Raw genomic sequence first — 24,525 nt, forward strand, 5'->3', positions numbered from 1 at the left:
AGCACGTGGGGAGGGGGAGAAAGAGGGTCAGCAACACATTAATTAACTTTTCCTTGGAGCGATACCATGGAGAGTGAGAACAGAGTAGGCGTTGTAGGAGTTGTATATTAAAAGCAACTTAGCCAGAAAAGGGACATTTCAGTGCTTGATTTAAGTGAAATTTATGATGATGTTACACGGCAGAGCTAAGGTTGTTGGGAGCACCCCTGTGCATATCCAACCCTTATGGCTAAGTATGAATTAATTATAGCTCATTTTTGTTACAGTGTTCTCAAGATGTGCCTTTTCCCAGAGTTGCTGAAGTTAGCTTCAACTTCAGCCTGGCTTTATCACTGCGGGGTTTTGTGAATCTAAAAAGCTTTTCTGGAGTGAGCTTATTCACCGTGAGCACAAAGCAGCTCTTCCTTTGAACACCTAGCTCTGCTCGCATAGCTGAGGACGTGCGGATGCGCAGCACCAGTGCATTTTCTAAATGGTGGAATATGAACATCTTGCAGTGCCCCAGCCTCTCTGAACCCCACATTTGTGTCCACGCAGTTCCATAGGTCACTGAAGCCACTTCCCAGCGCTGTCGAGCCTGGCCCAGGTGATGCTGCACTGCATGGGGAGCCTGGAGCAGATCAGTGATGCTGGCAACCTCTTACCACTCTGTGCAGCTCGCCAAGAGCAGGTTGTAGCAAGGCGGGGCTGGTCCCTGCTTGCAAGTAACAAGTGATAGGACAAGAGGAAATGGCCTCAAGTTGCACCAGGGGAGGGTTAGACTGAAGATTAGGAAAGATTTCTTCACTGAAAGTGTTGTCTAGTGTTGGAACAGGCTGCCCAGGGCAGTGGTGGAGTCACCATCCCTGAAGGTATTTAAGAGACATGGAGATGTGGTCTTTAGGGACATGGTTTAGTGGTAGACTTGGATCCTCTTCCCACAGACCTGAAGCTGGAGATGCGTTTTCTTTTGTTTTGTGGTTTGATCTGTGTTTGTGTTTTTGCATGAGTCTCCTTTCCAGCTGATTCCAGTTTGGAGCTAGGTTAAACTGTGCAAAATACTGTTTAAAAGGAAAAAAAAAAGAAAGGAACTTGTCAAGATGCATTTATTAGATCACGTTTAAAATGAACTTGAATTGAAGGTAGGTTTTGTCCAAAGAAGAGGAGGCTGAAAGCCATCAAGCCGCAGAAAGCCCCTCCTTTGTTGTCCTCCTGACATTGAAGTGTAATTTTTCATGGTTATTTGGACTGGAAAATGGGGGGAAAGGGAGAGATGGGCTTGCGATTATTTCCCATAAATGACAACACAATCACATCACGCTCCACTACAAACATGCTCAAGGAATTTGCCTTTTTTTCTTTCATTTTGTGTGTGAAAATAGCAGCAACCTTTCTGGTCCTGCTGAAATTCAAGCAGGCAAATCCCTTTTGGGTTCCACTGACTTAAAATTTACCCCAGTTTACAAAAAAATAGGCTTGTTCCTAGGGACAGAGAGCAGACAGTGCTGGCTCAGGGAAGGGGTTGTTGGACTTGTGTCTCTTTGTGTGGAGGCACCAGCATCCTTCAGAGTTATCTCTAGGGATGGCCATGGTGCTGCTGAGCCCCTGGAGACGTGCCTGAGGAACCGACACTGAGGAGCAACTGCAAAAATAACATCTGTGTTCGGAAAAGCATTTGCATTAAAGAAGAAAAGATGCAAACATCTGGCAGAGGGTCATCTCACTTCTGTGGAGCAAGAAACTTGTTTGAGAGATAACCAGAGACCTGGATGTTATTGGAGACATTTCAGATCTGTTCAGGGAAACTGGCCAGAAATTCTGAGGTTTTTCTTTGGATGAAAAAACAAAGGAATAGAAGCTAAAAGTTCACAAACAGTTCTTCTGCTCTTGAATTTCTTGTTTTATTTATCTGAACACTGGCCTTTATAGTTAACGGCACAAAAGCCAGATAAACTTTGCCTTGAGAAGATAGGCAACTGAGGATGGCTTTATCAGCTGGGGACACATTCATAGGCAGTATTTTCTTTTTTGTTAGCAAAAGCAGCATAGATACGCTCTATCCATGCTCTGTAACAGGGCCAGCACGGACACAGGTGCCATTAATCAAAGATATGGGATTATTACTGTTTTTCTGCAGCCTTTTGTCAGATGATAGGACTTATTCACCAGCTTTTGCATCAGGGCTGGAGCTCTGTGTTTTTACTCTTATAACTTCTGCCTTGTGCTTTCTGTTCACTGCTTTTCCATTCAGGAAAACAGTAGGAATAAACAAGTCTATGTAGAATAAACCAGTTAGAACGAGCACAGAGTGTATTTGTGCATATGCATGCATCCTGAATCTGAATTGCAAGGGCAGAGACTGCCTAGTAGCCAGGGTTACCTTAGGAAATCCAGCCAAGCTCGAGGTGGGTGAGAGATACAAGATGGCACGAAACCTCCAAACATGGATTTACCTACATTACCATGTGGATGGATTGTCCCATCTTCACATGCAAGGCAGGGAGAGGTGGGAAACATTTATTTTTCTGTTGGGCTGGTCACAAACAAACAGTGCAATTGTGTCCAGGGTGCTGCTATGTGTCCTGAGCCAGGCCAGCTTCTCCCACAGACCTGTTTGAGGCTGTGCTCTCTCCCAGATTTCAGAAGCCTGAAGTGCAGTGGCAGGATTTGCCATCGCCCTGTTCCATTGTGGGTCACCACCAGCTTCAGCAGCACATGTGCTGCTGTTCACTGCAGCCCTGTGCACTAAGTACAGCCCTCTTAGGGTGAGTGCTTTGAAATGCAGGTGGGCAAAAAACAGTGTTTGCTCCTCTGGCTTGGGAAGCTCTGTGTGCCCCCAGCAAGAACCGTGCCTCTGGCTGTGCAACTGGAGCCCTCAACAATCATTACCAGCAGTTTGAGCTCCCTGTGGCTTTCCCAGGGCCTAGGAAGGCATCAAACCCCCATGGACCACCCGAAGCCCCCCACCCTGCTCCCACAAGGACCCAGACCACAGCACATCTCCTCCCAGGGCCCTGGGACTTCATATTCTAAGTAGTTTGGAGCAGTTGAACTTGTGCAACAGGCTGGGCCATGGAGCAGTGCTGTGACCCCGCACCAGCACGATGCAGCCCCTCACCAGCAGCAGCTCCTGGCAGTGCCACACGCGTGTCTGTGCATGTGCAGCCAACTGCACACAGGCTGTCACCTCCCCTGACAGCGTCAGCTTGCTCAAGTCACCCAGGTCTCAATCCTGTCTGTCTGTGGGCTTTCTTAACTACTTATCCTGAAAAGGGGAGCATAAGGCATTCTTTCTGTTTCAAAGGAGAGACCCTGTGTACAATTAAAACTTGTTTCTGGTAAACCTCATTCCAGGAAAGATGAGCTTTTAACAAAAGGCTTTTGACAGCTGCAGGGTATTTCATTTTTTTAATGCCAAATGAAAAATCAATACATTTTTCTAGGTTATACATATTCAGAACAGGCTTGATATTTCCATTATAATGGAAAATGGGTGTCTGCACATCTCGCCTGTCAGAGCTGCAGCACCGCATTTTCCAAGCCACTGCTAAATATTTCAAACCTGATTTGATTGTGGTTCATGACAGCTAATGTTTCTCAGCTCTTGAGCCTGCCGGAGGGTGGAGAGGCAGTGCACGCTCTTTCCCTTCCATCCCTACATTTCCGCCACCTCTGAAATGCCCCTTATCCCTTTGGATGAGAGAGCTGGGTTTATGAAGGAAAATCCATCTAAGAGAAGGAGAGATGAGAGGTCTTGGGCTGTTCAAGCTGACCTGGATCCAATTGAGGTTTGCAGATTTCTTCAACCCTCAAACTTCCTGGGCTTTGAAAGTGGCAGCATTGCAGCAGCATGGTCTGGTGGGGATTCGGGCACATTTTCAGTGTATAACTGAGTCAGAGATTCCCTGGCATCTCCAGATGTCAGTACCCATGATTTTCCAGACTCTTATTCCCCTTCCCCCATCGCCCTTCCCCAGTGAATGGTTTAATTTTAAATTAAAAGGAAATACCACTGTCTAAAATTATTTATTCATGAAGGAAGAAAAGACTCTTTGTAGAATTTTGCATGGAGCGGATTTGGTACGATGTAAGAACAAGCTCCTTGGACTCAGGTGCCCGGTTACACTTGCTTGCTCTTGGTATTGACCTCAATCCCAGCAGCTGGAAAATTCCTTTAAGTAAATTTATTTGTAAAGCATTATGGCCTCGTGGATGGCACTCAGGCACAGGGGCCTGTGTGTAGATTGTGTTTTTTGTATTTCAGTGGGACATGATATCCCCCATGCAACTCTCACAGCAGCAGCTCTTGCACCTCCCCTGGTGAGCTCCCTTCAGAGGGTGGAGTCCATTTATCCTTCCTGAGCTGTGAAGCTGGAGTTTCTGGAAACCAAAGACACCAGTCTGACACCTGCAGTAGCATCTCTGGCCTTCCAGAGCCCCTTACTAAGGTTCCCAGGTTAGAAGTCAAACCCATGTCCTCTTACAAGCCATCTCCTATGGCAGAGCTCCACATCTCCAGGTTCAGCCTCCCCACTACAGTCTCTGAAATTCCTGGTCCTTGTCTGGCAGAGACTCCTATTATACTGCCAACATGCTGCAGGGACTTCTTGCCCTTTGGATATCAGCCCCAACAGGGACACTTGTTAGGATGCACGAGTTTAAGCTGAGTACTATTGTAACTACAAATGGACTGGTGATTTTATCCATCTTGTTAAGTAAAATACAGTCAGGAGGTTAGGTGAATGTGTCCTAATAGTGTGTACAGCCTCAAGGAGGTACGGTCGAACAGTTACAAAAGGGTCACGGTGGTTTGTAGATAAATTGCCTACATCTTGCTGACCACAGCTTCGTTCAGCCTCTGGGAGCTGGCCATGAGGTGGTCTCCACACCAGCTGCAGTTTGTGCTCTGGGTGCTGTGGATGTTAAGGAAGCTGGTGGTCAGCTCTGGGCTGCAGGATGGGAACATCTCAACAATGGGACTTGCAGGCAATGAAAAGGGAAGCTCAGGAGCTCTTTGTTGCATGTGCAGTTCATTGAGGAGAAAAGCAGACCTTTCCCTACCAGATGTGATGCTGGCCTCGTCCTCTCAGAAGGGTGCCCCCAGGAAATACCAGAGGTTGGGTGCCACCCATGCATGTGTTTGCTACCCAGACCTGCCAGTGCATTTGGAGCTGCCACTTGCAGAGCTGTCATCAGGGAGCATGGGTGTAGATCCTCGGGAACAGGAATCCTGTTCTGCATTTTGTTTTCAGTATTGAAGGATCTCACTGTTACAAGCTGGCTTCACGCTTGAGCCCTGCATCCAGCCTGCTGGAGACTGGTTGTCTGCAGTTCAGAGCCCTCCGTAGTGCACATGACCACCTGAGCTGTGGTGTGGCGGAGGATGCTCTCCTGACCATCCCTCGGGTCAGCCTGAGCACTGGTGGCTCCAAGTTGGGCTGAGTGCAATGAACATAGCTGCACCCAGCCTTCCAAATGAGGCACCCAGGAGTTAAGGCTTCCCCTTCCTTGGTTCACGGTGCCAGGCACTGCATCCCCAGGGCCCAGGGTGTGCTGCAGAGAGAGGAGGGTTGTCCTCAGCAAAGGCCCTGGGAGCAAGGAGACACATAGGGACCTTTCCCAGCTGATTCGGAGCCTCCCTGGGCAGATGTGTCTTGTGCTCTGCTCACTTTAACAGAAACACTCGTCAGAAACAATCAGCTCAGAGCAGAGAGAGGAGGAGGAGGTTTGAAGCATGCAGATGCTTTTTTGCATCCCAGCAAAGAGGTGTTGGAGCCTGGGAGGCAGATCTCGTCTTCAGTGGGAAGCCGTGTCCTGGCTCGGGGTGCAGTGGCTGCTCGGTGTGAGGGGCTGTGGAGGGCTGAGCTGTGCCTGAGAGCAGGAGGGGCTGCGGGCAGGAGCGTTTGCTGTTCGTAGCCTTGTTTTTTAATCATTTTCTGCTGTTATTGGTATTCATAGCTCACATTTTTCCTGTTACTGTCAGCCTGGGCTTTCATCCATTTTAAAGAGCTGTTTTTTCCGTTGTTGATGATGATGATGGTATAAAGACAGATGGTGTAACTGCTTATGAATGTCCTATTTTATTCCCCTCAAACCAGACAGTGCACTTGAAGATGTATATTATTTCCACATGCTCAGGTTAGAGCCCAGACAGCGTCTGAGCGGCCGCGGGCTCACCCTTCCTCCCATGCCAGTGCTGACACCTCCGGGTCACAGCCGGGAGTGCCGCCGTGCCGGGCACCCTTTGTTGTTTGAGGGGCTCCGGGTTGAGGGACAGGAGGGGGGCGTACCCAGCCCAGAGCAGTGCCTGCTCCCCAGGCTGGCCGGGGTGGTTGGGCTGGGTTAGGTTAGGTTGAGCAGTTTGTGGGGTTTTTCCCTGCAGTGGAATTAAAAAATACTGGAATTTTAATTTCTGAAATGTGAATGCAGCTGCTGCTTTCACAGCCCTTCTCTGAGCAAACCTGAGCGCTGGTCTCACAGGGCAGACACTAATCACACCCCTGCAGCAGCAATTTGTGCCTTTGCGTAGCGATGCCACCCATTGCACTTCTTGCCCTGGGGTCATGCTTTCCCAGGAGAAGACCATTGGGGATCGCTGCAGCTACCAACAGCTTCCATCTTTTAGCAGAGTGAAAGAGAGGTAGAGTGTAAATTACAGTATTCCACTTAATGTCAGTGCTGGTCTCTGGGTGCTTTTACAAGTTCCTCCCTGATTTAGGTTGTCACATTCTCAAAGGACACTGCTGAGCATCTGCAGTCTCCGAATACACATTTCTAATCCTGATTTCTAGCCCTGTCTTTGTTAGGGGGAGGCTGGAGGTGGTGCTTTAACTGGTTAGGTAGTTCACATAAAACCTCAGGATAGCCTGGGATTTACCATGACCAGATAATGCAAGTTAAAATTATAAACTCTCCTGCAAAAAGAGGATATAATTGCTTAAAAAGTACTCTTCTTCTCAGTGCTGATGTAGCCCCCATCAATGGTGTGGTAGTTGCCGAGCTGCTGCACTGTTCATAAATACCCAAGGTATTTGATGATAATTCAGTGTTGGACCCTGGTATACAAGGTCTGGCAGCTGCAGCCACCTCGCTCCCAGTATCCCATGTGGTGAGGAGCAGCCCATGCTGTGTCGACACGCTCTGTGCCTCAGCACATGGGTGCTCTTGTTAATGGTGGGGTGGTAGCACTTTGTGTTTTGTTCTAAACCCTCAGTGCGTCACTGAGTATTTTTTCCCCTTCATGATTTTCCACCTGTGTGATGCTGCCCGTGTGCTCAAACTCTTCACATGACTGGGATGGAAACAAGACCCCCAGCAGCTTCCTCCCATGCCTTATGTCAGAGCCATGTCTGCAGGACACAGTGCTGCTCCTTGCTTGGCCTGAGCAGAAGTGAGCGGTGGTGTTTCTGTGGTGAACTTGGGGGTCTCAGTGACCAAGGTCAGTACCACACAGTGCCTTTCAGTACAGACATCTTGAGATGAGTGTGAAGAAGGCAGCTGAGGCTGAAGGTACTGGAAGCTCTGGTCAATCTTTGACACTTCTCTAATCCACGACATAGTTGGAAGAACCTTCTCATATTGAGCAAATGTTTTACTGTACATAACACCGCAGTAGCTGTAAGTGGCAGAAGTGGATCTTCATCTCTCACCTTTTTCCGCTGTAGTTTCTTGACTAGCTAGCAGGGAGTGTTGGCAGAGTGCTGGGTGACATTGATAACTACCACTCAACACTTGTGCTTAAACACTGGCTGTTGCTCAATGGCAGTTATTTGCTCTTCTGTTTTGACTTCCATTTTCATGTTACACTTTCTGCTTCTCTTGTTGCAGAAGAATCCATTGAAGATGTGGAAGGGCCCAATGAAACATCTGGTGATGCTGAAGAGCCTGCCAAGGACCAGGAGGGTGGAGGGGACAAGGACCAGAGTAAATGGACAGGTGGGTTTTGGCCACTCTTCAAATCTGGGAAATAAAGGTGGGAAGAGCCACGGTTTGCAAAAGTCTTTCCTTCAGTGTGTGTGCCATGCAGCACTATCAGCCTGACACAAGCGTTGTGAAATCTCTGGGTGAATTTTATGACACATTCACACAAAATGGTGCAACCACCAACTCAGTGGTCGGTCATGTGTCCTCCCTCACAGCCCTGAGCTTGTGCTGTGGCAGTGGGTTAGAGCTTTCCTGTGCTTGATGGTGCCAGACCTGACCCGGGCAGTGGGATCAGCAGCTGGGAATGGTGCAGGGAGAAGGGGATGGTCCTTTCTGGCAGCAGCCAGCACTTAGGTTGGATTAAGCGTATCATGAAACTCTACCCTGTGTTGTCAAGACTTGAGAGACTATTAGCCTGCTTTTTCATCACAGTCCTGCCTCTGGTAGTGAGATTTTGACACAGAAGGGCAGTGCAGAGAGGTAGACCCTGTGTCTGTGCTCTGTTAACTGCTCACGTTCTGCTGGAGCCACGACATCTTGAAACAGGAACTGTAGAAGTGCATTGAAACTGACATTGTTGAGGTGGAGTCTGAAAGGTTTCTCTCTGCAAAATCCTTCGTTGGGTTAATTACGAAGGTATTGGGTATCTGTCTTTCCCAGAGGATGGTTGGTATCTTGCAGAGGTAAGCAGGAGGAATCTTTTAAATATTCCTTGCCTTTCAGCAGAGAGCAACTGAAGATTGTTCTATGGAAAGGGCTGTTCCGTCAGCTGACGCTTGCTGACCCCTTCAGTGTTGGGTGCTGGAGCCAGTCCCCATTTTCTTCACCCCAGAATGGAGCAGTTCTGACTCCCCACTGCTGCATGGTAGCCGAAGCAGTTTGCAGACCTGGCTGCCTGATGTGATGCTTCTCGCAGTCAGCACAGGGACCCCTTCTTCCAGGCAGCCATCTCCTAACATGTTTGTGGTTGCCTCTTGGTGAGCCACAGCCAAAGAGGTATTTTGGCTAGCACAGTCTTCAGAAGGATGAAATGTGGTCTTTCACCTCAACACAGTTTTAATCTCAACCTGTCTCAGTTTCAGTCAATTGGAAGATGTGTCCAAACTGGTGAAGAAAGCAAGCTCTGCTTTAATGCTTGGTGAAGCTCCTGTTTTCAGTCTAGACTGCACTCGCTGAGGTTGTATGTCACTCCCCGCAAGTGCTCAGTAAGGATAAGTAGGGCCCTTTGCCGAATCCTGAAGCACTTCCAAAAGCTGATCCATGTGAGAATATATTAATTTTTATATATTAAAACACGTAAGAAAGAATTGAAGGACCTTTTTATACCCTTTACTATCTAGATGGTTTTACTTTTCCATCCTGCCAGGGACATTCCTAACCCATTTTTGGTGTTTGTCAGTCAAACAACAGATAAGAAATGGACAGCTTCATCAAGTTTTCAAAGGAAAGCAACACAAAGGAATATGCAGACTATGTACATAAGCCCAAAGATTTCTGGACAAGCCTTGTCCAACTCTGTTGCAAGGCTGAAGAGTACAGTCTGAGCAAGATGTGTGCACATGATGTTGTTGAATTTGGGTTCTGCTTTCAATCATGTAACATTACTCTGAATTTTAAAGCAAAAAAAAAAAAAGTTAATCATGTTTGTGTACAGAGAAGCAGGTACTACACATTGGTCTTGTATTGTTTCTGCTTTTGAGATCCCTTGGGGAACATGGCCGTGTTGCCTTCTAGACCTCAGACATGGAAAGGACTGGAAACTAGGTCAGGTTATTCATGACAACCACAGAAGATCAGTGTCTGCATGTACAGGAATATCAAAACACCATGGTACAAACTGAGATGTAAGCAGGGAGGGAACAGGCAGCACCAGGACAGCACTCCCTTGCTGTACTGCAAGAAAAGAGCTGGTCTGCAGCTCAGAGGAGCAGGAAGGCGATCAACCACAGTGTCAGGAGCCCTGAAGAGCAGAAAGCCATTGCGTTCGTGCTCACTAAACAGAGAAGTGTGTGAGAGGCCAGAGCAGCCCACGTCAGTGGTGCTGCGGGGAAAGCTTGTCCCCCAGCTGGGAAGGAACAAGCTTCAGAGCCTTTAGTTAAGCTGAGTGTTGACACATCAGTGACCTGCTGCTTCATACCTGGGTGCTCTGGGAATGCAACTGAAGCATCCTCAGACCTGTCAGCTGCTGCCGCTGGTGAATTCACAGAGAACAGGGGAGGTCCCGCGAGGGGCCAGGGATGGAGCTTATCTACTGCATAGCTGGGGAACCACACACCTGCCAGCTCCGATTGCCCCAGATTTCCCTGGGAATTGACCAAACAACTGTTTGTAAGTACTGACGGGAAGATAATGAGATGAGGAACAGTCGTCACGGATTTGTCAAGAACAAATCATGTCAACGCGACCCAATTTCCTTCTGTGTGAAGAGAGTCCTCTTTGCAGTCAGTATCTTGCTTTTTTTTTGGAAGACTTTTGACTCTGTTTTTCAGGACAGTCTGAAAACAAGGCATAGGCATTGTGATGTAGGTGAAAATACTGTGTGGTAGGTGCATTTCTTCAGCACTGGAAAGCTGTCCATTTCTGAGCTTGGGATGTCAAGAAAGTTGAGGAACAAATTCAGAAAGCCCAAACAGGAAGAATGACCCAGAACAGAGTGTGGTCTGCATAGCATCAGCTGTGAGGAGAACGTGGAATTAATGGGCTTATTTGGCCCAGAAAGAGAAGACCAAAGGGGAGGGCAAAATAAGTCTCCTTGTGCATAAAATACTTCTGAAAGTAAGAAATTATTTGTTCTTCATGTTCAGGATATAGACAACAAGAAGCAATGGGCTTACATTGAAGGGAGAAAGATTGAGGTTAGGTAATAAATTAAAACCAAAATCTCCTGATACAGCATGTGAAATCACTGGAGTAGGTTGTCTGAGAAAGGTCCTCAGAGATCTTTCAGGAAGGTGCAATGAGATGAGCTGCTGTCAGGAATGAAGTAGGCATAGCTTATCCTGCTTTGGGTAGACTGGGTGACATTTGGAGGTGCCAGGCAATTCCATACAAGTGGGAGATAGGCAAGAAAGAAGTGCGGGCGCCAAGTCAGTAATTGTGTTGAAGTGGAGGTGGATAGACCTGCTTTCTGTTCATCATGATGCAGTGTGATCATTACGGTCCATAGCAATTTACTCACCTTTTGTGCCTCAGTTTCTTGACTGTGCACTGGGTGGTTGTTGCTTCCCCTTTCTTAAGGACTGTGAGACCTCTGAGGACACATTGAGCGTGTCCCAGGCTCCCTCTGCCCAGGGCCAGCAGTGATGTATCACAGCTGTTTGGCTGCTCTGTGGTTCATAGGCCCACATATGTCAGACTGTGCCTGTGTCAGTGTCAGCTCTGGAAGGAAAAACTTCTCTGTTTCCATGCTATGTTTTTCAGAAAGTCTCAGCTGCCAAATAAATCTATCAGTTAGATTTTGTTTATTTTAAAATGGAATAATTTTAAGCAGAACATTTCCTTAGGCAATGCTCTCCATTAAAATATGCATGTGGAAAACACCATCCCAAATAGGGATTCAATTTACCTTGATTTTCATATAAGTCTTTGTGACTCCTCAAAGGTTTCTGGAATGCAGCAGTGCTGTCTGCTTTCTGCAGTGCTCCTGCTGCTCCCCTCGCCTCCCACAGCCAGCCGTGCTTCCAGGCACCACCACTCCTCTGTGACTCCTAAGTACTGCATGGAGAGGAAAGAGTTGTGATCCCTGTTCCTAGACAGGACCTGTTTGTTTTCTCTCTTTCCTCTCTCTCCAGCAGCGGGACTAAGCAGCTCCCAAGTGCTGATGGGTGCACTGGGGCTGCCTCTGCCCTGCCAGCTTCCCTCTCTCTACTCCAGAGGCGTCCCCTCTATGCAGAAGGGAGATGCTCTTTGCCTCATGGCTGAGCTATTTAGAAATTAGCTCATTGTGACTAATGTGAGATTTATCACAAGAAAACCAGCAAGGAAGAAAGAAATCGTGGCTATTCCTGACTCCATTTTTGAGGCAGGATGTGAATGATGAATATTCAACACCCTGGTTTCTAGCTAAAGCCTGAATCAGAGCGGGGGTAGATCAGTAAGAGACTTCAGAGATTTCGGGTGGGGCTTGTATGTGTTTTCTGACTAGAGGGAAGTGCTTCATCCGAAGTGACCCAGCTATGAAAGGGACTTTCTTAATGCACTGCCAGTTGTATAGATGTAGAATATCAGGGTTGGGTTTTTTTTTCCACAAAAACAAGAAGCAGACTCTACTTAAAATATAGATTGAAATGAAATCTTTCTAGAGGACTAGCCTGAAGGCCTTTTATTTTTTTAATGATTTTTTTTTTTTTTTTAAATCCATGATGCTTACCTAACAGAGCAATTAGTGCAATGGAGCGTCCCTGATTCGAATCCGTGGTAGATTGCTATTAAAGGAGGTATTAATGGGCTGCCGAGAGCTGGGAAATTGTTGCAGAAAAGTGTGTTTATGGAGTATGGTGCTGGCAGGCAAGATTTCAATCGGATTTGACATGTTTAACATAAATGTATACTGCACAGCTCCTGCAGTTTATGAATAATTCCTACAGGCCTACTGCCTTTCTAATTACTGAAATTGAAAAAAACAGGTCAGGCACATCCTGACGGAAATCTATTACTGCCCCTCCCCCCACCACTGCTTTTTTCTGTTTTTTTAATGTATGGCGTTTGTTGAGCACTTAATGGCTGGGATACTGTGTGGAGCACAGTAAAGACAGGGAGAGAGTGGGTTCTGAGGGATGGAACAGCTCTCGACCCTGGCTTCTGTGTGAAGGAGGCCTTGGAGAAAGGGTGTCTTGGTTTTGGCTGGGATAGAGTTAACGTTCTTCCCAGTAGCTGATATAGTGCTGTGCTTTGGCTTTAGTCTGAGAATAATGCTGATAACACTGGTAACGCTATTCTCTTGGTAAGTTAGTTGACATATTTATGCAGCTGAACTGAACAGTAACTTTCACACAGATTGATAACTGGCTCAAGACCCAGAAAAAACAGGTTAATATAAAGGTTTTTGCTTGTTTTCTTGCAGCCACTTTGTAATTTAAAAAAAAAAAAAACAGTACTTCCCCTGGTTCTAAAGACACCATCGTAGATACCATTGCTGGAAGAAAAAGTACAGTGCTTTAGGGTACCACTTTGTAGAGGTAGGGTGATGGTGGGCACGAGATGGGATGTTCTGCTGTCTTTCCCTCTGCCCTGCACAAGTCTCTGAGCAGCAGAGAGGGAGCTGTTGCTCCTGGGGCAGGGAAACCTCCCAGCTTTGGTTCAGGCTTGTTTTTTTTGGCTGTATTTGCCAGGGTGCTGTGCCACTTACGTGCCAGGTCAGCTGCTGCCAGAGCCACTGCCACACACATAACTGTGAGTGCCTGGGCCCCCGTCCCGGCATGCAGCATGGAAGGGACTCACTGACTCCTGCTTCCAGGTCAGAGCTGGGATGCTCAGAACCTTTAGGATTGATCCGTAACTTTATACATAGAATCACAGAATGGTTTGGGTTGGAAGGGACCTTAAAGATCATCCATTTCCAACTCCCCTGCATGGGTCATTTTCTCTGCCCTGGTGCCCTGTCTCTTGGTTCACAGCACAGCACTGCACCAGAGCACTGCAGTGGGAGCAGCATCTCCTAGCAGGTCCCAGGCCTCTTTCAGGATCTGACAGAAAAGGGGTTGTTCTGCAGGGCTGTGGGGAAGGCCTGTTGTACTCATGATGACAAGCCAAGCAGTGCCTCCACGTGCCCCTTGTGCTGCCTGGCACCTTCACCATGGGGTTTTCTAAGTGCTTTGTGTTTGTACATAGCATGGCAGAAAAGTCTGGTAGTGGCCGGGGGCTTGTAATACGAATATTTAATTGTAACTCAATTGTTCATACTCACTGCAGGCTGAAGGTATGACACAGCATTAGAAAAACAAATTATTTGACTGTTTTCAGGGCCACATCTCTGAAAGGTGGTGGAAAAGGCCTGGGTACAAGTGTGCTTGCAAGTCTCTGTGTATTTACTTCTGCCTATCATGTGATCGTGTTATTTATCAAATACAGAGTTGAAAAAATACTGTAGAGCAAGAGGCAATATACAGGCCTGTTAGTATGGCTACAACATCTTATTAGAACAAATGGTACCTTCAGGGAATAGGGAATGTAAACAATGTTTCAGAATGAAACCATATATTTCAAGACACGGGATAACAAACGGGCAGCACTGCAGCAGCCCTTTCGGGGAGGCTTGATCAGGGCTCCGGGCAGTCACTGTGGTCTCTCGGTGGCATCACCTTCTTGCTCTGTTAATACAAATTGTGTGTTTCTGCGGGATAGCAACTGTCTGCCAGGGAGGCTGGCACTGAACTTTGTACGCCCTTGTCCTGGGCTCCTAAGCTGCTGTTGATGGAACTGCACGGGGAGTTCTGACCTTGCCCATCACACGGGTGAGGGCTGTCTGTGCCTGAAAGCAGACAAAACGGGACGCTTCAGTCGCAGAATTCAGAAGGAGAGCCACAGCCCTTGGAGGATGCTCCTCCGTGAGATCCATGCAGCGGGACGGCTTCCATTGGGGTATTTCCAGCCACAGCACTCTGCAAGGCAAGTTGGGCTGGTCCATGGGCTTGCGGTGCTGGGTAATTGCTCCAAGAAAACATCAGGGGAGGTTGAGGAGGGAGGCACCACCAAATATGGAATTTTGCTTTCCGTCAGGCACTGAAAGCACAGTTCCCTGGTCCCACAGAAACTTTTTCCCAGGCTGGCTGCTGAACTTGGTAGGAAGGAGTTTGTCAGCAGGCTGGGGGCAGGGAGGGTGGTGTTTCTTAAATCAATGGAGATAGCAGAAACCCTGCTGTAAATTTCTAGGGCAAGTGGCAAGCTGGTTTACGGAATGCAGAGAGATGAGAACCTCTGGCTTACGGAAAGCAGCATGAATTAATAATCATTTAATTGGCTTTTCCATTATGTTGCTGGGTTGGGAGATGGAAGTTTAGATGAAGGGGCTGTCAGTGGTACTTTAGCTAAAAGAACCTGATGGTTGGGAGGTGGGGTGGCAACTCCCTTCCCACCAGGATGGAGAGCAAGCAGCTTTGGGGTCTTTTGCCGGTTTTGCCTCTAGACCTAGCAAAAGAAAGGATCCCCACTTCCAAGGGAGCATCCCATCCCACCTCTGAAATAACGCCCAGAGGATTTCTCCTCTGAAAAGCAGAAGTTGCTGAGGTAGAGTGGGAAGACAACCAGGTCTCCAAGCAGTGCTGTGGCAGGGCAGTGCCTGCAGCAGCACTGTCTGATTGCACTTGGCTTTCGGGTACATTTATTGAGAAATGCAGATTTTTCTCTAAGGTCAGCAAATCTGAACTAAATCCATTTAAAGAGTCAAAACAGTAAAAATACTGGTACATAGTTGTACATCATACTTTAAACCCTGATCCCTTTTATTTTCTGCAAGGCCTGGACCTCTAAGCCTGATGCTGGATATGGTTAGGGTGCAGACACTGGGCTCCACCTTCCCTGGTGCTGAGCTGCCAGTCAGCACCGAGGCTCCTTTGACATTATCAGCCAAGGACATTCTGTCCCGTCCCCTCGGTGCAGATGAAGGACCTGGCTGCTGGGAGCTGGGAGTGCCGTGCAGTGCCCTCTTTTCTGCAGGCAGAAGAGTTCTGAATTCCTATGATCTGTGACATGGACTGAATGTGTCACGTTGTGTGTGGCTGTTTATCAGTGATAAACTTCGGTCTCGGTGTTAGAATTCCCACTTGAGCTGTCAAATTAAAAAAAATGCTTAGAACAAATATTCCACATACGTTTTTCAGAACTCTGCAGCAGAGCATTTATTCTGGGGTCTGGACAATCATTAACAATTCTGAGTTTGAAAGATTAAAGTTATGGGTTGGATCAAGTGCATTTAATAAAACTGGGCACTTTGGAGATGGTAAGTAAAAGAAAATTTTCATTACTTTTACTTTGCCCTAATTCTAAGCAGGCTACTTTCCAGTAGAAAGGAAATAAGGAAATGCCCTGTTGTGACTCCAGGGGTTACAGCTAGTGTCCAGTAGCTACGGGACCACTCACACCACACAGGGCTCTGTGTGTTAAGGGTGTTTTAAGGCAGGGTATTCCTCCGCCTGCCACAGTGCTGGCTCCGGTCGTGGCCTCCACCTCCCCAAACCCACCCGGAGGAACTGCTTTCCTCAGCAGAGGAGCAGCACGGGCAGGTCCGCGGTGCTTCCAAGTTTCTTTTGCTCCAGCCACATTTTATTAGTAGGAAGCAATGAAGGCCAGCTTTGGTCCTGCAGGACCAAAAGTCATCTGTAATGACTTTCCAGTCCTGAACCCCAGGGAGGGTGTGGGGTTCAAGTAGTGGGTTGACCGGAGAAGCAGCCTATCATTCTGTGTTGGTGTCCATAAGCTGGCCCACCACAGACGCGTTCTACGCAATGAAACTCTCTGTTTGGACATTTTTGTGGCGTGGGAAGCACGGAGGTCTCCTGTGGGTTTGGAGTCAGGTACAGCCTAGAACTTTACATGGTGCTTCGAGGCTCGGAATCAGCCAGGGCTGAAACAGCTGGCACATGGCAGGGCAACACTGCAGGGAAGGAAACCGCCTCTAAGTAGGCTTTGGCAAGGCCAAGTCTACCAGGAGACAGTCAGTAGTACCAAGCTCCTCTAATCCCTGCCTCCCTCTGGCAGTATTGTTATCTTTTGCAATACCTATTTTCCATCTCCTGGAAGTTACGTTGCCTCTATTTAGCTGAACACTTAGAGTTAGGGTCTGGCAGGGAAGGTGGTTAGAAATGAGGAGTTCTTCCTGTGATGTGGTGCCTTTTGAAATACAGCTTCTGCCAGTGGATGGAGGGTTTGAGAAGGAAGCAGTTTGCCTGTATCTTACTCTGGCAGCATCTTCTGAAAGACAGAGCGGATACCAGTGGGTGCACAAAGAGAAGAAGAGAGAAGAGGAAGACTATGGGGGGACTGGTCTAAGAATGCTACAATGCCTTGTTAATCGGCAGCCGATCCATCATATTAAATATCCAGCTGTCATATATTACCTTTCAAGTGAAAATGAATAACTCCCATTAAGGGCGAAATGGGTTTGAAGTCGATTCGAGACAGATTAAAGTACTGTTATGAATGTGTGTTCAGGGAGGAGGAGACGGGGGCTGTGTATAATATACTTGTCCTTACAGTTTTTAAATAATAGATGTCCCACAAATTTATGTACTGCAGGCTGCCAGGGTTCGGGGGAGGAGTAAAGGTCAGGGATGTGCTTCTCAGAGCGCCACAACCTGCCAAGGGCTTTGCTGTTGACTTCTGTGCTCATTTGCCTTTTGTGTTTTGGTGAAACAAAATCCCTTCAGCTTGTTACAGTGTGAGGATGTCCCAGTCCCACCCCAGCACTGGCTGTAGGCTGGGTCTCTGCCACCATGGTTTTGGTGGGACCTTCAGTTGTGTGCCATTCCCTGGCCATGTGCCGCTGCTTCCAGCACAGACCACATCTCACTTGGATTGACGGCCACAGCTTCCAGCCACCTCCAAGGCAAACATATTATAGAGTGTTCATATGCAAAGCATTCAGTGAGCTAGGAGTATGAGTTCTGCTTTGTCAAGTCAGTCCAACTGCTTGTGGAGCTGACACGTTGGCCTTCACATACAGCCCAGTATTTGTGTGTCTGATGTGAATGCAGAACATGACTTTCCATGGATGGCAACACCTAACAAGTTGTAAGCAGCCCACAGAAATAGCTGAGATTTCTCTGCTTCTAACTATAAATTACACAGCTCCCTTTCTATGAAAGATAGTCAAGAATTAATTTATTTTGGCCAGGCATGCTTTGTAGGATGTAAGTTAGTCTACATCCTCCTCCAAGTCTTTGGTATGTGTTTGAAGCAACAACAGCACAGTAAATGAAGTACTGTCTTTGTCCAACTTCAGCCTCTTTGGGGATGTCCTGATATAAATCTTGTTTTGTTGCAGCGACAGCCAGCCAGGCAGAGAAGGAGCTGACAGAGTCTCCAGCATCCTCTAAACGAATATCGTTTCCCAGCAGCTCTGAGTCGCCTCATTCCTTTAAATGGTCAAAAACTTCAGAGGAGACCAAATCAGAGCAGGTAAGGAAGAAGAGCCCAGCTTTTTGAGCATCTACAATCAGGTAATTTGTTTCATATGTGCCAAAAGCAAAGAATATAATAGGAGAAGGAGGATGAAAGGCGATAACTGGTGGTAGGAGAAGGCATCAAATTATTAAAGTCTAGCTGTAAGGAAAGAGGAAAGCAGCAGCTGTGTCAAGTGCGTGATTCATTTGTCTTGCTCTGCAGATGTATCAGTGTCCATATTGCAAGTACAGTAACACAGACGTGAATCGGCTGCGGGTGCACACCATGACCCAGCACTCGGTGCAGCCCATGCTCCGCTGCCCGCTCTGCCAGGACATGCTGAACAACAAGATCCATTTGCAGCTGCACCTCACCCATCTGCACAGTGTGTCGCCTGACTGTGTTGAGAAGCTCATCATGACGGTAAGTGCTGCATAGTCAAGCATGTCTACTGCCTTCCTAGGACAGATGAAGAATAAAGGGGTGGCCTGACCTGCACGGGCTGACTTTGCTGTAGTGGGCAGCTCCTTCATCTGTCAGGACCCTGTCAATCTAGGTTTTTTTCCATCCCTCTGTGTTTTGTCACAGAGACTATTTTGTCCATCCTTGAGCACTGTGGAAACTGGCAGTGTTTCAGTGTTGAGTAATTTCACTGTGAAGAGATTAGAATAAATATGATTTCCTTTAACTACTGAGGTCATTGCATGGGATCACATTTTGCACAGAAGCTTCTGGGATATGCAGTAGCCGATGTGCTGCGCTGCTCCTGCTGCAGAGGAAAAGTGCTTGTGTGTTGGGCACTTCCCAAGAATGGCAGCGAGGGTGATTAAGGTAACATTACAGGAAATTAGATTCCAGGTTTCTGCCTGAAATATGATTTTAAGAACCAATAGAGTAACTTCCCTTAGTAGTTTCATCTCATGAAGGGGAGGTAGTCCTATTGTGCAGCCTGTGTTCTACACTTCATTCACTTAATGAAGATCATTGTTACAGCTGTGTGAGATGAGCCGGGTACGTGAGGAGTTGCTCCATCCAATATTACCATGGGTTTGTGGTGTAACAATTCCCTTTCAGGGTAAGCTGAACAAGCAAGGCATACACTGCCATTGGCCCAGGGGAACTGGAACCTTAAGGGACTTTTGAATACTAGACCTACTGTTTCAAGTGCTGTTTTTAAAATGTTTGTAGATGCCTGGTTTGAACTCAGAATCTAAGTGTAGGCATTTAAAATTCTCTGGAGTAGGAAGTTAGCCGCTGAAGTGTGGAGTGAAAGTTCCCTAAAGTGATCTGTCTTCATGTAGAGCTCAAAACTTGTAACAACCCTTCTTCCGGAGCTGTTTGTCAAACAACCTTGTGTTTCTGTATGGGTTGTTGATAGCTATTGCTTGTGGCACTTCCAATGGGCAGCAGAAGGTTCAGATGGCAGATCATGGTTCAGCGCAAGTATGTTTGCACCAGGCTCTTCTTGTGCCCTGCCTCCTTGTTTTGGCACCTAGCATGGGAATACTTCTCCAACACTGTCTCCTAGGAATTGAAATCCATCTGACTTGAGAGCTAGTGCTTGGTTAGAAGTAGCAAATTAACAGTGCAGTGTTCAAGTTCTCATTTTTGAGACCTGGGTTTGTGCTCTGGCTTCAAACACTGTCACTGACCCAGCATCCCTCTCTGCTGCTGGTGTACACGTGGAGCCACTGGACCTCTTCTGTGGACTAGTACATGCAGTCGTGGTGCCGAAGTGCTTGTAACGGGTTACTGCACTCTCCAGCACTCAGGCACTTACTTCTGTAGATAACATTCTGAGTCCCAGAACATTTCTTTCATTAATTCCCTTTTCATATGTTTCACATGAGTGCGCCTTTCCATTTGCTTGTCTCAGTTCAAGATACAGGTAGAATTGAAAAGACGTATTTTCAAAAACCCTTCTAAATTCACAAATGGAATGTATTGTAAGTTTTTTGTGCTGTTATTTGTTTGGTATAATCTTCGAGGCAAGATTGTGTTTGCATTTAAGAACCTGTCAGCAAGTATATAAAATAAGTGTTTATTTTATATAAAGAAGTGGTTTCTTTTTTTGCACCCTGTTTCTTGTTTTCCCCCTTCTTTGCCAGTTCCTGACAGTGGAGGTGAATAACACCATGTCTGTCGTAGTACTAGTGTTCTTTATCAACTCCCCTCCTGTGACATCATCTGAGCAAGCATATGCAGCATTGCCCAGCATTTCTTACAGTTCTCTTATCTTTTCTTTCTATTACTCTCCCAGTTCTTCTGCGGCTCCTTCTCAAATGCCTTTATGCTTTTTATCTGCCTGCTTTACTTTCCCAGCTCCCTGTCCTCTCACTGTCCTGCCCTCTGTCTGGGCCCTGCTGAGGTGTCCTGCACCCTGTGGGCTGCCGGGGCTGGTGGTGACCACCTCTTGACTGAGCACTCCCAACCAACCGTGAGAACCGAACATGCCCCAGGTAGATGCCACATCATACAACCCATTAAAAAACCCAGGCTGACAGGCCCCAGCAAATACAGGGAGTATACGGAAGTAACAAAATACAGGAAGATAGGGAAGAAGAGCACCAGCAGATCACTAAGTCTGTGAACTGGCCATGCCCACAGGCTCGAGCAGGGCACAGCTCAACTCAGCCCACCACTCATGTATCTGGATCAAGGAGCTGTCCCAGCACAACGACCTCAGTCTCTGCAATCTGCATCCCATTTGATTCATGGTGCTTAGTCTGTAAATACCTTCTGAGGACTTGAACAAATCTTACTAGCTTCTAACAAAATTGATGGAAGACATCTTGGCCTTTTAAGAGCAGTGGACAGAAACTGAGCCCATTTCTTAGGCCAGCAAGTGTAACCAGTTTCCTAAGGGGGTGTGTTACTCTGGTGTGAAATGGTGTGTCTCTGAGCTGGGCTGTTGGCAGAACACAGTCTGGGACAGGTGCAATTGGGCTGATCCATCTTCTCTGCCTGAGCGCTGTGTGTCCTGCAGGATACAGGGCAAGCACTCAGGAGCTGCGGACACTCCACAGAGGATGTGTCCAACGTAGCTGTAGTTCTGTGGAGGACAGTCCTAATAGGTGAGCCATCTGCTGAGCTGGAGCAGAGCCTCATCCCGCTGCTGTGGAGCACAGGACTTCGATGAGAACTGTAGAGTCTGGCTTAGCCATGAAGATCATCCTCCTGCTCGTTCCTGTTTTTCCACCTGGCCGTTGCCACTGGCCCTGGGCAGCTGTTCTCTTTGGTACCTAGAAATATATATGGGGAGGAAGATTGCTTTTCTTGCTTCAAGTCAAATAGCATGTAGGTTGAGAAGGTGGTTCTTTTTTGCATTAAATGACAAATATTTTGAAATCACTATGGCTTCATGAAGTCATGTGGCAAAATGAAAGGTTCCTAATTTGCTCATTTTAGTTGAGATTCCTGTCTCAGTCTGACATGTGAATTGGGTCTTGGTGCCACCATGAGGGAATTGCAGTCCAGTAAATGGGAGACAGGTCCCTTTCGACACAGCATCTTTGCGCTGGGTGTTTGGAGGAGGCTCCAGTTAATAATACCTTATCAGACGCCTTTCAGGAACCTGCAGTGTCTAATATGTCTGTTGCCATAGTAACGCTGCTTGCTTATGCTCAGCATCCCAGAGCTGGCTGTTCCAGGCTCCATCCTTTCGTATCAGCAAGCAGCCAGGCTGGCTGTCCCATGGGATGCCAAGTCCTCCCCGCTGGCCCGGCCGCTGGGACTGGGGCTGCAGAGAGTGGTGAGCCACATGAAATGCTCCCAGGTGGTGTGGAGCCCCGGGTGCACCATGGGGCAGGGGCTCCCAACACCCTCCATTTCCTGCAGCTTCCCTTCCGTGGGACTGGTGAATGGAGGTGGTCAAGTTCATTTCATGTGGCACTGTAGCCGCTCCAAGCGGGTGTAATCGCTATCTTTCCACATAACAGCCTTTTGGCTAATCTGGGGCCTGCACCGCTTCAGCAGAGAGCCCCTTAATGAGGGTGAAGTGCAGTTCGTCGGCACAGTCGATTGACAAGACTGATGGGCTTGAGCCAGGAGAAGGGAGAGCTTCCCAGGAGCCTCCGGGAGCGGGGAGCTCTCCCTCCTCCCACAGCCAGCTTTATCCTTCTGCACATTCCTCTCCCATCATTTCTGTTGTCAGTTTTCTCTTCCTTGGCTTAGGACATATTCCCAGTGTTTCAGCCATCTTTCCGTCTTTTTCTGCTCTCCCTTGGCCTTAAGAGTAATTCTTGCCAGTCTCTGCCATCCTTACTTCTCCCTCTTGCCATCTGTACATTTTTTCCCTCTTTCCTATTGTCTTTTCTTACTGCTCTCTCCCTTCTGCTGTCATTCAATTTTTCTCTCTCCCTCCTTCTCACCCCCTCTCACTCCCCCCTTTCCCTCTCAGTCTCTGTCTCATTCTCCATCTAGGATGAAGGTAATGAAAATAATCGGGCTTCATTAATTCTGAGCCCTGTGAGATGATAGCCATTTGGAGCCATGTTTGCCAATTAGATGGTCTAAATTAGAAGTGACCTTGGTATACTGCCATCGCTTTGCTTCTCTGAGTCTAATGAAGCTTTTCACTCCAGCACCCTCTCTCTCTCTTTGTAATGGAAATTACCTCCTTTGTCTGGTTCGGGAACCTTGCATTGCATGTGTGTTTCCCCCTGGTTGCATGGACATAGGGATAGTAATGTATCTCCTCAGACCCCTTTGAGAGATTTGCTTTTCAAAGCTGCATGATATCAGTAGTGTGGGGCATTTCCAGAGGAACTGCATAGACTATCCACACCTTTGGTCAGTCAGTGCAGAGGAAGGTCAGAGCAGGCAGATCGAGTGCACAGGGGGAGCTGGCTATTCACCCTGTCCAAGATTAATTCACTGAACGTGCCAGGAATATCCTTGTGTCACGCCGCCAGGGCCAGCACAGGAGGGGGTTCAACTCAGAGCCTCCAGCCAATGCTGATAACAGTTCTGCAGTTCATCATCTTAAAGATCTGGTAGAGTCAGTAGTGGCAGGAGCCACACATGTCACTGCTGTAGGTTGTCTCAGGTGAGGAGTGGACCTGAAGGTTTTTCTCCAGACTGGTGACAGGTCTGTAGGTGTAAGGACATGTGTGATCTGCTGGGGTCCTTGTGGGGAAGGGGAGCTGGGGACATGGCATGTCCACCCTTGGGTGTTTTGTACAGTCAGTCAGTGGACCACATTGTGTATAGAAATGGCCACCAAACTGGGGTGCCCATGTGTGTCACTGAATCTTGTCATCATAAAGGAATTTTGTCTCCTTAAGGGGATCTGAATTCCATAGAAAAGGAGGGTCCTTGGAAACAGAGAGGCTTTTCTCAATAACTTCCCATCTAGGGCAGGTAATTGGCTTCTCTGTGGTCTGCTCTAGAGGGAGGTAGCCTAGCCAGCATCCCCATCTCCAGTACAGACCAAGGGGAGATGTTTCAAAGTGGGGCACAGGAGGGACTGCCAATCTCTGGCACAGACTTCCCCCTCCTTTGCTCTTTTCACTGCAAAGGGGATACAGTTTAATTTTAGAGCAAAACAAGTGTGTGCAGGAGGAGGAAAAGAAGGCAGTCACATTTGTTGAACTTGCATCTGTAGGGCTGTTTTTTTAATAACAATTCACAGTGATTGACACATTGCCATTGGGAAACCGCGTTGAAGAGACGCTGAAACAGGGGGATGGAGAATGCCAGGATTTCATGCCAGGTGTTGTCTGCTCAGGTGAGAGGGAGGTAGAGAGCACTGAACAACCGCATGCACTGACACATGCTGTGCTCAAGATAAAGACGTTCCCCTCTATCACCAGAACAGTTAATGCCATTTAAATACATGTGAAGTAGAAAATGCTATGTTGTAGAACACTGCTCCCTGTTTATCTGCTGGTGGCCGTGGTCTGCTAAACCTTCCTGTCCCCTAGTACTCACAGCATTTGTTTATATTAAAAACAGCCACGATGTGCAAGACATTTTCTGCACGTACAAGGAAATGGTGTATCCGTGGATGGGTTTGAAGTGTAAAAGGACAAACAGTTCAAAATAGGCAGTCTAGAATCCACTGTAAATGTAGAACGATTGAGATGTGCGGCAGCCTCTTGTCACTGTTCCTATTTGTGCTATGTGCTTAAGGGTGGTTGTGGGGATAAAGACACAGAGTCGTTCTGCCCTAAACAATGGCATAGAACGGGCAGCACTTTGAGGAGAAGCCTGAATGGTGCTTAGCGGATAGAGGACTGACGTGATCTAGTTGCTGAAGCAAGACCAGTGCCTTGTTTTCAAGGTTTCACAGAGGGCCAGCTCTCTGTGGCTGGCTGGACTGCCTGCAGTTGCCCTACATCCATATCCAGAATTTCTAGTTTCCTGCACTTTTTTCAAAGGCTTTTCTCTGTTTGCCTTTGGGGATTTTGTGCCTGTAGCAATTCAGGGCACCACAGCCTCTTTTCTTCTTCCCACCTTTTTTTTTTCCCCCTTTTTTATTGTGGAGGGAGGGGTAGAAGTAGGGTGGGAACTGTGGCTATGGAG

At 47.5% G+C, this 24,525-nt stretch overlaps 1 protein-coding gene across 2 annotated transcripts in view; it reads left to right on the forward strand.

The window, feature by feature from the left end:
* The window catches only part of ZFHX3 (zinc finger homeobox 3), a 156,321-nt gene that overhangs the window by 113,366 nt on the left and 18,430 nt on the right, over nucleotides 1–24,525 (forward strand). The window contains exons 5-7 of one of the 2 annotated variants that reach the window (XM_062612994.1): nucleotides 7,807–7,914; nucleotides 17,882–18,015; nucleotides 18,223–18,423. In XM_062612994.1, the coding sequence (XP_062468978.1) occupies nucleotides 7,807–7,914; nucleotides 17,882–18,015; nucleotides 18,223–18,423 (443 nt within the window). The remainder of the gene's footprint in view (nucleotides 1–7,806; nucleotides 7,915–17,881; nucleotides 18,016–18,222; nucleotides 18,424–24,525) is intronic. The other variant, XM_062612995.1, reaches the window with a different exon arrangement.

Source organism: Pezoporus occidentalis, unplaced genomic scaffold, assembly GCF_034315485.1.
Source record: "Pezoporus occidentalis ecotype Australia unplaced genomic scaffold, CSIRO_AGI_Poc_V1 ctg163, whole genome shotgun sequence".
NCBI classification, from domain to species: Eukaryota; Metazoa; Chordata; class Aves; order Psittaciformes; family Psittacidae; genus Pezoporus; species Pezoporus occidentalis.